This window comes from Sceloporus occidentalis, unplaced genomic scaffold (genome assembly GCF_023333645.1).
Source record: "Sceloporus occidentalis isolate IW3139 unplaced genomic scaffold, rSceOcc1.0.p SCAF_15, whole genome shotgun sequence".
In the NCBI taxonomy this organism is placed as follows: Eukaryota; Metazoa; Chordata; class Lepidosauria; order Squamata; family Phrynosomatidae; genus Sceloporus; species Sceloporus occidentalis.
In genome coordinates this window covers 856,328-869,116 of record NW_028316995.1, presented here as the reverse complement: position 1 = coordinate 869,116, position 12,789 = coordinate 856,328, and the positions used below count along the sequence as shown (strand labels likewise).

At 38.9% G+C, this 12,789-nt stretch overlaps 1 protein-coding gene across 1 annotated transcript in view; it reads left to right on the top strand.

Moving 5' to 3' along the window:
• The window catches only part of LOC149303119 (protein-cysteine N-palmitoyltransferase HHAT-like), a 105,870-nt gene extending 93,081 nt beyond the window's left edge, over positions 1-12,789 (top strand). Inside the window, exon 11 of the mRNA XM_089481331.1 lies at positions 12,656-12,789. Coding sequence (XP_089337457.1) covers positions 12,656-12,789 — 134 coding nt within the window. The remainder of the gene's footprint in view (positions 1-12,655) is intronic.

Here is a 12,789-nt window from a genome sequence, read left to right as displayed (position 1 = left end):
GGCATTCTCTTACTGATTGCTTTTAATTGGAACTGCTTATGTCACATCTTTCTTCTCTTATGTATGTTTTATTTTCTCCCCTATCCGCTCTAATTTAGGTTTTTCTCTAGCAGATGTAAGCAAAGCCGCCATTTTGAAACGTATTCAGAGTTAAGTTGTAGTGGTTTTATGTGTATGTTATACATAGTGGGGGCAAAATAATTGATTGTCTCCCCTGGACCTGCTTCTAGGTTTAATCGACCAAGGCCAGAATATATGGTTGTATTCAGAACCTAGGAAACTAATGTTGGCAGGTATAGTAGGCAGTAGGCACACATTAGATGGTGTCTAATAGCTTTTATTAAAAAAATAATAGTAGTTATGACATAAGTTGCAAATCGTCTCATCGTAAATCACCGTCACTGATTTCACTTCAAGCGCTTTGGAAAGCACAAGGCCAATGTTCGCAGAAGAAAAAAGAGTTTTAAATTATTCAGCAGTGATTGAATTATTCAATTTGAGTTCCTTATTTCGGAGGTTGACCTCTGAAAGCTTTTTGGTTTTGTTTGTTCTTTAGTTGTTTTTTTTTTTGTATTTGTTGTCTATTTTGAACTGTTTAAAACCCAAGACCTTATATCGTTCATCACGGTACCGCATCATAGTGATTCTTCAAATATAACAAGCCTTTAGCGCTTCTGCATTATGCATTGTTCCCAAGGACACAGGCGAAAGATTCGCTGAGCTTTATGTCCAACTATATCTGAAACCAGAATTTCCTGTGGAAAGGAATATATTCTTACTTTTATTCTTTCTTTGCAAGCTTTATAATCAATAAATGATTATTATTTTGCTATTTTATTCCAGTGTTAATGGATTAATTTGCTAATATCTGAACTTCTGTAGAAATCAGGTTAGCTCATAAACCTAAATGAGTTGAGGTCTCATTTATTTTATCCGGGGCTTGCCACAGATGCTCAGTTCTGATATTTTTCTCCCATGTGTTAATAAAGATGTGCTTTTTCAAAAGCAAGAACATTTTTGTGTTTTCGTGTTAACCCTTAATAAAGAGCTCAAAACAAAACGTTTTCTTGAAAAAAAGACGGACTGACACTTTTAAGTATGGGTTATTTGGGGAGCTTGGTTCAAAATGCATTACTCAGGTGGTCTTGCTGGTAATTTATCCATCTAAGATCTTAATAAGCAACAAGACTCTTAAAATTTTACTGCGTTTGGGGCATCATTTAGGGGAAGGGTGGAACGTAACCCTTTGCAGGGCCAAGTACTTGACGTTGGTAGGTAATATTATTTTTTAAAACCTGTCCTCAGGGCCGGCCCAAGACAAAATGCCGCTTCCCCTTCCCTTTTAACTCTTTGTACTGTTTATTCCACTGTGCAATAAATTAGCTTGAAAGCAGCTCTTGTGTAGGAGGTCTTTACCCTTGGATTGGATGGGGCTGTCTTTGTTCGTATTAATTTAGTACCTAAAACAATCCTTTTTGACTATTCCCATTTTGCTGGATTTAGTATTTTATATTCAGATCACTATATAAATTACACCTTTAATATAATCAAGCTGTATTTCTCTAGTCTTCATGTAGGTGGCGCTATCTCCTTGAAGCAGAAGCATGGATTGTATAAGCACCTTTAAAGATCGTTAATCCTATATACAAAAGCAGTCTTGTAATATGTTTGTTGAACAGTTATCGCCAATGTCATCTAGAATAAAATTAGTGAGGTTAATTAAATTAAGGAGGCAAAGCAGCTTATTGTAAGCCCATATCTAAACACAAGTAAATGACACTCTGGTAAAAGCGATTTGTGCAGGTGTCGCTCTTTAATGCCGAAATCAGGCTTAAGTATTTTAAAACATTAATTTCCCGATAGCATTTTATAAAGAGGTGGACTTCAGCTACCGGCCAGTTTGTCAGATCAATAATATTTAATATGTTCCCTAAATTTATTCACGAACACTTAGTGACCACGGCATAAATATAAATGATTACATGCACAAAGAATCGCCACTGAGTGCTTTTAAAAGCCATCAGTAAATCCCTTACAACCTGTGGTATGTGTATATATAATATATATATATATATATGTATATGTATATATATATATATATATATATATATATATATATATATGAGTTGGTCTCAATGCAGCCTAAAGACAAAATGCATTAAGGTGCAGGTCATTTATCAAGATAAGACAAATAAGATAAGTCTATTTTTTTATTTTATTTGAACCTTGCCAAAGTATCTCTAAAAAAAAAACAACCTAGCATTTAATCAACTTCATTATGCAGTAAGTTGGGCCAACACCAGTGAGCGTCTCCGTTATAAGAATGGCCCTGTATAATGCATTGTTAGTTACCTTACCGATTGAATACAGTGTTAGGCAGGCTCTGCTCAGTCCTGCGGGAGAGACCTACCAAGGCTGGCCAGTTATAATGTATATAATGTAAGTCAATTGTGTCTATTCACTAATGAGAGAGAGTTGGTTTTAAGCTCCTTGGCTTTACAGACATCATAAAGACATACAGACATCATACAGACATCATAAAGACCCATTCCCAATAAGCTTATACTGCAGGAAGAGTTTGGCTGGCCCTTTATAATGCATAGTTACATCACTGGGACTTCAAAGTAGTCACCTTACACATTTAATTATGCATTATGCAGGGCCAGCTCAGTCATTTTAGCTGGAGAATCTTGCTGGTGGTGCCCATCTCTCCTTTTAGTAAGTAGGAGGTCGGACTCAGATTGCAATCCGGCTTTTTTCCCCGCGGTGACCCGGAGACCCAGAGAAGCGCCGGTTCACCCGGAGTCTACGGGTCTAAACCCAGACTCTACGGGTCTCCCAGGTATGGCAATGAGTTAAAGCTGTGAATTATTCTTATAGTTGATAGACCCGTTAGGGAAGGATAATGACAGTAGACCAGAGGGTGTAAGACCAACCTGCCCCTTTCTTTCATGCTGTAGGAATCAGTACACGTGATGGCCACACATTTAATGTATGTCTCCTAGGACTTGAACATACAAGCTGAAAACACATTACCTGCTCATTTAATTAACGTCTGACCAGCCTCCAGTTTATGGCAGTCTTGTTGCTAATTATGTTTCTAGAATAAATCATTTTTATGTGAATGGATTAGACAGAGTTGTCTGTGAAAATGTTTTCCTTTGTTAAATACATTGAATCCTCTGAATGTCCCCAGCCTCTGTATCTAGTAGTCAGATTTTGAGATGAAATATCTAGGATTCGAGAAGACACTCGTTGCTGGGTGTTCAAACCTAATGCATTTTAGATCCAATTTAAACTGTGATCGCTTCTGATAGAAGAGATAAATCGGTGTCCTGATTTCCTACATCCCGTAATATAGAGCGATCCCTAAAGTTAATAGCTTTATAAGAAGGGAATTATTGTCTGCGGTATTTTTAATCAGCTACGGAAAGGGCCACATTTGCACCTCCAATCACAGAACTCTCCACTGATTTGTCTAGTTTTGGAGTAATAATATACATGGCTGTTCTTTCAGTCTGATGTATTTTTTTCTTGTTTTGTTTGATATTAGTATAAATCAGGGTATATTTAGGGGAGTAAATGGAAGTACTTTTTTAAAATGCTCTAACTTTCTGATATATGATATAGTATTATGTACTAATGAGACAAGCTGGATTCTGTAAGGGCCTGGGACATCTGCCATGTAATGTATATGATAACTGAGGGGTTCCTTTAGATGTACATGGTGTCCCAGTTTGCATGGGGAGAGTCTCCGGACTCCTTCCATATTAATTTGCCCCTCTCTCTACCCCTTGCTAGTTGGTGAGCTGAAAACATCTCCTGGCATATACTTACTGCCAGTCAGCACCAGTTCTGGCTCGGCTAATAATGCTGTGTGTTTAATGAGATCCCCTCATTTGCATGCCTGGAAAGCTCCTATTAATTCCAATGGCAGCGCTTTCCTGCCACTGATAGGCTGCTTTACAGGGTCTCAAGAATCATTGGACCACGGAGGAGGAAACCTACTTTACTATGCGTTCTTCTATGATGCGGCTCCCTGGGTCATTTAAACCTCCGCTATATTCTTTTTACTAGTAGTTAAAAATACGTTTTAAAAAATATCGCTGGTTTCTTTGTAAAAACAGTTCTAATTTTTGCATAATATAATGTTTTCAGGCAGCTGCAAATTAACCATTTGTTTGAGTTTTCGCTATGTTATCTGAGCCCCAATCTACTAGAGAAACCCCCCGACTCCTTATCATACTGGGAAACAATATCATGGTATCCAAAACACTCTGCTGTGTCTGGAGGGTGTCTGGAGCAACAGACTTCTTTAGCATTGCCATAAAGGATCAGCTCAGTGTGGTGAATGTGCAGGAAAGTCACCCAAAATATCACATCTTTATTATATCTTTTATCGCAGATAAAAGGGATTTTTTTGGAGCAAAATGAGAGAAAAATGAGTTTTTGTCACTACTAACCTTCATTACTGTATACAGCGCTGGGGGTTATGCTTATAGAGGGAAATATTTTTTCATGGGACTTTTTCTTTAACGTTAAATCTGTGTTTGCTTTTCCGAACATCCCGTAACTCGTCTTCATGTTCCCCTTTATCAATGCAAAGAGTCACTTTAAATTCTCATCACATTTACGTCTTTCATGAGGATTGTCGCCCTTGGTCACGGAGATAATTGACTCATTGCGCCATTTAGCTGCAGTTTCGACCTGCTTGTAACTGAATTGTTCTACTCGTGCCTGCTCACAAAAGCCACTTTTATCTTTTGCAAGTGAATTACTCAAAGTCTATAACTTTCTGCTCCATGTAATCAATTACTTGACATCCTTTGTATATTGTGTTCTTCCCTTGTGTTTCCTACCCAGAGGTTTTTTGGGAGTAGAACTTTCTGCAAGTTTCAACACTGTAGGTTCCGTCCGTGTCAAAAAAACAAAGGGAATACCTCCATTCGATCTACAGCACCGGCGGAGGATAATCATATATACATTATAAAATAGAAATAGAATGTGAAGTAGTGAACTCAGGATAGCATTCACTTAGTGATAATAAATATAAGGAAAGAAGGGCAATGCCTGCAATACCAATGGGTCTGTCTATCTATCTACTGTATATGGATTGGCATGTATATATATATATATATATATATATATATATAAACTTTTGCACGCACACATGTATGTATATTTTTGGTAAAGACAGACATGTAACAGATCTCACCCATTGTCTGCAAGCATTCTTATTAGTGTACAAATCATCACAAATTGTTAGTTTTGTTCTTTTTTCCAACAGAGCGTGTGTGCATGTTTTACACAATATTCCGTCCGTTCTTCCTTGCTTTGGCAGTTTTTATTCCAAATAAATTGTTTTCCACTAATAGCTCTGCTCCACTCAAGGATGGAGAATAAGATAGGGAGCATTCCAACAAAACGGTCCATAATGTGCCTTGGGAAGCCATGTTGCCTGCTAACAGAGTACCGACGGTGTTTGTGGCAAAGCGACAGGCTATCAGTCACTGGCAGAATGCCGGTACAATGGAAAGCGGCACCGGAACAGCACAGGGGTACGTCCAAAAAGCCCATCCAGGAGCTGAATTCTACGTGTGAACAAAAGCTCGATGGGCAAGTGTATAAGGCGATGACAGTGCCGTTGGCATATGATCCATGCCTGTAATCCAATGATACAAAGAAACCTTGGCAAGTCTGTGTAGGCTTACAAAGTTTTATGTAGATTAATTTGCCTTTGTATGACAACATGACATTACGGTATAAAGTGGATAGCTGTTCTTTTTTACTGTATAGCAATTCACTGTATACTTACCTGTTGCTTAGCAACAGCACAGATGCACTTATACCTTTAACTTAACTGCAAGAAAGTATCTCAGTCGTGTGGAGATTAAAGGGGGTTTTGTCCCCTAAATGGAGAGTTGGCAGCAGAGTCTGCAGACTGTGATTTCAGGTCCCTCACATCACTATTCACTATGAAGGGCCAACAGCGCCAGGTTTCTGCAGATACAGCGTAATTCAATATGTAAGGAGAGTGAGGAAATCTCATTGAATTAACTATACATTATACAGGGCCAACCAAGCCAAACTTCATTGGGGATTTGCCTTCATAATGAATAGGGAAGCGAATGACCACAAACTCTAATGCCAATCCCTTTAGTAATCTAATATCTGGCCGAACCATATATTTGAGGCGTGCAGCACATTCTATTGAGCTCATGCTGAGCCGGCATGGCCTCCATATTGTAACCGGCTCATTGTGCAGCGGGACATCGTTTTTGTAGCAGGGGAATGCCACCCCCTAGACCTGCCACCCTAGGCACTGGTTACAACCTGCTGTATGGTCTGTGGGTTTTTAGTTTGTAGCAATTAAAAGTTTAGCAGCTCTCAGAATATGGATATTGGTATATTATGTGTAACTGGTTTGGATACACCATCTGTTATGGCAAGCAAACACAGTGTCGGTGTCATTTGCACAGGATTAGGAAGAATCTCATGAAGCAACTCTGCCACGTTAGACCAGAATTGTTGTATAAGGGGGCATTTCCTCCAGATATGTGCCATGGTTCCTGTTCCACTGGAACATAGTACCGTCTATACAAATGTTTTCTCCTCCCAATGTAATGCATCTAGAGACCCCGGACATATTAGCCAATGCTCTGTGCCGGTCACTTAAAATACTTTTTGTTTTAATCATATAAATGAAAGAAGACAAAACCTATGCACATTTTTAATTTACAAAGGCCCCTTCCCTCCGTCGGTCCCCATAGGTCCTTGAGCAACCCCTGATGGAGAGTGAATATCACAATACTTAATGTAATAAGAAGATATGCACCCAGCCTCTCAAAAAGCCTGCAGGTGGTACATGAGAAACCACCATACCTGGGAACTTCTGGGCTCTGGCCACCCGGAGCCTTCCCTTGCGGGACGCGGCCAGGACTGCACACTGACGTCAGTGGGTGGTCCTGTGACGTTCCCGCTGACGTTGGGGGCGTCCCCCTGATGGCGGCGGGAAACACCCCCATTTAAAGGAAAAATGGGGAGGAGCGGGACGTGTCAAGACCCCGCGACCTGGAGGATTTGGTTCTTGACCTGGAGAACTGGAGAAGCAGTGCTTCACCCAGCAATCTCCGGGTCAAACATGGAGAGTTCCCAGGTATGGATACCACCCCTAAAATGTGCGAGACCCTAAGTGTGTGCGAAAGGTTGTAGAATCTGTAGAAGTTTGTCGCTGTGTTTCAGTGTTAGCTAATCCCCGTGTGTCCTTCATCCCATTCAGTTTCTATCCGTCCACAGACGCAATCAAGAAACCTAACTCCAAAACAAGATCAAATAAGCCGAGTTCATTAAATACTGAAAATTCAGAGAGAAAAAAACCTGAAAAAAAAAGCAATTATAATCTGCCACATTTCGTAGTCTGCATTTCTTGCACTTACGACCATCTGAGTCCCCACTTCTTTGCGGAATTGCCTTTTAATGTATGTATCAGTTTATTCATTTTTCGACTTATTTTCTGCCTACTTTAAAACTGATATTCATTAAACACTCCAAACTCTTACATGCAAATCCAGAGCTTGATTCACGGCATATGTTTTGCAAATATTCTTATCTGCTGCGAAACATCTGCTTCTCCCATGAAATGTTTAATACATGTCATTTTAGTTTCCTTGAGTTTTTTTTATGTCTCGAGAAGTCAGTGTCTACCTGTTTTCTTTTTCTTAGATGAATAAGAAATGCATCTGGCTTTATTATATTTGGTGTTACTGCTTAATTGCCGAGGAAATTATAAGTATTTACGTTATAAATTGCACATTATGTATTTATTATCTCCCTTGCTTCATTTAGATATGAAAGGCCACAATGCCAGCGTACTGGTGCATTAAAGTGAGCGTTGCTATATTATTTGATGTGTTCTGTGATCAATTAGCCAAAACTGTTTAGTCCTCGTTGTGCCTTCAACAGAAACCGAGAACCTGGCGTTTTAAGGATTTGTTCCGCTTTGCTGAATATAACCTACAACTAATAAAACTTGGGGCGCAAGCTTCATCTGTCAGCTGTATGGACAAGGAGGTCTCCTTGCTGAGAAAAAAGAAAAGCCAAGGACATAGTAGTATGTCTTCTGTCCTCAAGGGTCAGTTTTTAAGGACATACTATCATATACTAGGTTATAAAGGGCTTAATATGCTTTTTTTTCAGTTTCTATGGCAACTTACCTGCAAAAATGGTGAATGTGACAAAGTTTTTTTCTCCTGGCAAAAGCTTGGGCATTCAACGGTGTTAGGTATATAATGTTTAATTCAGCAGAGTAGGTGAAACAGCATATTTAACCACTTTGTGACTGGTGAAATACCAGATACATCACATTAAAACTTGTCCTAAAAGACTAGTGATGTTCCTGGTACAGCAAAGAGTAAAATCACAGAAGTGCCAATAACCCCGGGGATCACAGAGAGAAAGCTGTGATGACAGGGAGAAAGCCCGCGTTACCGACAGTGTTTAGGTTCCGAGACGGAAGTTTGTGCGGCTATATATATATATATATATATATATATATATATATGTATATATTTATATGCTATCGTATGAAAAAGAAAGTACACCCTCTTTGAATTCTATGCTTTTACATATCAGGATTCAGGACATAACAACCATCTGTTCCTTAGCAGGTCTAAACATTAGGGAAATACAACCTCAGATGAAAACCAACACATGACATATTACACCACGTCAGTAAGCCAATGGGCTTTGCGAACAACATACATGGAAACTCTCTGGGGCTTGAGTCACAGTCTCCGGATGAAGCCCGGTTTCTCAGAGTCTCCGGGTCGGCTTCTTCGTTCACTCCCATAGGCAAGAACCATGAGGACCATGGGCAACAATGCACCTTCTGGTTAAAATGCTGGGTATATCATCATACCAGCCGTCTCCTTCCTTCCTCCTTAAGCACATGGCAGTCTTTTTTGCTCTTCCTGTTACATTTTTAATGTGAGGTTATTTTAAAGCGTTAGAGTTACTTTTCCCCTTGGTTTCTTGTGTAGATGCATTAAGCTGAAGTCCCATTGGGGTTCCATTACTAAGGTTCTAATAGTGCACTTGGTGGTCATTGTGCATAATATATGAATGCCTCTAATGCACCCGCATGCACTTCTTATTCCAGTACTTTCAGCGGCCTTTCCGAATACAATGGCGGCTAAAGTACTGCTAGGGAATCTGCTTCTATGCCGGCCAAAATGTGTTCATTTTCCATGTATTTCATAGAAGATTTATTTTCTAGATTTTACCTATTAATACTGTCTGGCTCACAGATGGAGTTGTTGGCAAACATCTTTATTTCAATTAAAACCTAATGAGTTGCTTTTAGTTGGGCATATTTTTAATTAAAGCACGCCGTGCTTAATTATCTTCATTAATGCTATTATGTGGGATGTAAGTGAAATCTGACGCGTTTCAAATGCTGACAGAGGAATGAGTAATATATATTTTATGTAAAAATCACAGAGTAATATACAACGTAATAGGGACAGCTGTGTGCTTTTGGCAACATCGAGGCATAACATGTCCATGCACAAAACGTTTCTAGACTTGTTTGCAAAATGTTTTAAATGGTAATATTTGCAGTTTTCCATGTTTGCTCATTTTCAAAACAGCCGATTCATTTTTATTTTCAGCCAGCAGTCACAGCGAGTAGATAAACTGTAAATCACTATGTGAATAACCTTTGTCACCAATTATTATGAAGGATCATGATAAAAGGGAAATCTCACCAAATTTTATTAGTAAAAAAATAAGTTTTCAAAATATTGTGCTATTTTATTAACAGCTGTAGTGCATAATAAAATGTTTTCAGACAGCTGTATATTAGCCATTTGTATGTTTTCCCGTCCCAGTCTACTAGACTGTCTACGCTGACTGCTTATCGTACTACCTTGTGGTAAACAGTAGAATGACACCGTCCTAATCACCCAGACCCTGACCCTCTGACTAATGAAAGTCTGTGGAGGAACAGACTTCATTAGCATTGTCATAAAGTATCAGCTGAATGTAGTGATTGTACAGAATAAGATACATGGCTGGCAACGGCAGCCTCCAGGTCTGCACATAAAAGAAGCTTATTTGGAAGAAAATGAGATAAAACCAGGTTTTTGGCTCTTTTCACCTACATTGCTGCCTACAGAGTGCTGAAGGTTTATGCTTAAGGAGAAAAATATATTTTTTTTCTATAAAGCTTTCACTTTAACAGCTTATATTTTCTGAATCCTAACCTTTTTTGGAAATGTTCACACATTTTTGGGACTGTGGGTGAAAAACAATAAAACTGATTATTAATATGGTGAAAGCCAAGGTGCATCTTTGCATGCATGGTTATTGCAGCCTGGGACCGGGGTATTTAGTGTAATTCCACTGGGGGCGTGAGTGGAGGGTATTATCTGCCCCAATAACAAATGGGGAATACAAAAGGCAATAAACAGGCACATTGATATCTTAAATGTATTTAAACCCTAAAGGCCCCGCTGCCTCCCCATATCCGCTTTCTTTAAAGACAAGAGCCCTCTGTCTCACACTTCATTTAAAATCCTGAGTGCCACCTAGAAAGGTCCAGGGCACCACCGGTTGACCATGCACCACACGTCTACCAAAGCATGGCGGACCAGCTGGCAGCCTTCAATATTTTTTGTGCAGCCCTCCTGTTGTCTGGTGGAAAAACACAGACTTTATTCTATTCCGTCATTACTTTGTGTCTGTCTCGTCTCCGAGTTTCTGAATGCTACGTAACCGTCCACTGGAAATTCACAGTTCTAGATCTCCCAAGCCATTTGAGAATCTAGCAAACATTGCTTAGTTCATCTTAAAAGGATAAGTTCATTAGCAAACCAATACCTTGTGTATAATGAAATGCATGCATTTGTTGGGTTTCTTTCTATTGCGTTTAGTGTTAATTCAACACAGATAATAAAATAAACCAAATCCCACAATAAGCTTCAAGATTTGGTAAAAAAAAAATGTACTTTAATACTATTGAAGACAAAAGTTGCAATTAAATGTGACTTTGCTTAAATCATCTATCCAGTAGGAGTGACAACGATAATTACACATCATGACATCAATTCTATTATTGTAAAAAAAAAAAAAAAAAAAAAGTAATTTGTACCGTAGGAGTCACCTTGAAACAAGAGTGTATTTGAATCTTTTCATATGCTTGGATATTACTTAGTAATGAGCTTAACCAGGCTTTTAAATAATTAAATTTCTGCGTGGCCTTGAGAACAACATTTGACAAAGCTTAGAAAAATACACTGCTGGAAAGAGAGTAACTTCTGTGTTCAAGGAGAGCACGCATATGCGTTAAGAGATTAGGTTTTAATATTATGCAAAAATATTAACTGCATGGCCATTTTGACTCTTTAGCTTTAAAGAATGAGACGTAATGTAACACAGATATCACTAATAACTACATTTAATTAAGATATAATCCGAAACCTTGCACGTGTAGCCATAATCCAAAAATCCTTTTTAGGAGATCCTGATTACGGGATTAGCTTTTTTTTTTGTACATGATATATTAACTCATGAATTAACCATCTAAATCATCTACTTGTCAAATGAGATTACCTTCAGGTGTTAAAAATGGCCAATAGTGATGTCACAGCTTCAACCGGAGACTCCGAGAACTCCCAGCTATGGCTAGCAGCGATATATGTTTTAGTCATCATTGCACAGTAATAACATACAGATACACCATCATAGACTTATTTACTATGGGTGATCTCACATCTTTACTGGTGTACCATGACTGCACAGCCATGATTGGCAGATAAACTATACTCATCTTTTTGTACAACTATGATATCAGAAACTCACAAAAAATGCTGGAATCCTAGATCAGGGACAAGCTTTACACCTTATTGGTTATTCAGTTTAGCGCTCGTTGTTTACTTTGCCCAGGTTCATTAAATGATGTTGCTAGACCCATATAGTCTTTAGTGGAAGGGAAGTGAGTGATGACTTGTATAGAAGTGAGTGATCACTGGGAGAGAAGTAGGCAGGGAGTGCTCATGGCTAAACAGCTTCCGTCGGAGACTCCGGGTTAAACTTGGCGTTCCCAAGTATGGTTATTAGATCTGCCTCTCCGTAGTCATATGAACTCTTGTTGACTTGTCCTTATTGGACATGTTAGAGTGGTTGCTACAATATTCTACATGTATTGTGCACATGTTACCTGTTATACTACATGTAAGCCTGTTTCTGTGAAACGTGTTGTCAGTAAGGCTTTTTTGCTTTATCTCCCCCATGGCCTTATCTAATCCATATGTGTTGTAATGTCATACCTGTAATTAGTGAGGGCAAAGTCGGTGACACAGGGTCACAATAACCAGACCATTCATTGTCATTTTTTTCTCTGTGATTTTCCATATGTTGAGCCCATATGCTGCTTCTGTGAAATTATTATTATTAGAAATTACTGTTTCTGGTTTAGTTTCGATCTCTGCAAGCCTTCCTAAGGAAATAAATGACTAGACTGTTTCTAATAAGTCACCCTGTGACAAATGAATCAATCAGTGATATGGATTGTGCTCGGTTTTGTGTATATTAACCATATAAGTGTCTCTATTTAACCAGAAACCTGTATTTTTACTTTTTCCCCTCCATTTTGCAGGTTGGCCGTGGGTCCCTCTCACAGTTTTTGGCTGCCTCTTTTGCTTCTCTCAGATTGGAATAGAATGGAACACATTCCACTTCCCAAACTATAAATGGGGCTTCCCGACCTGCTCACGGACAAAAGTGCCCTGA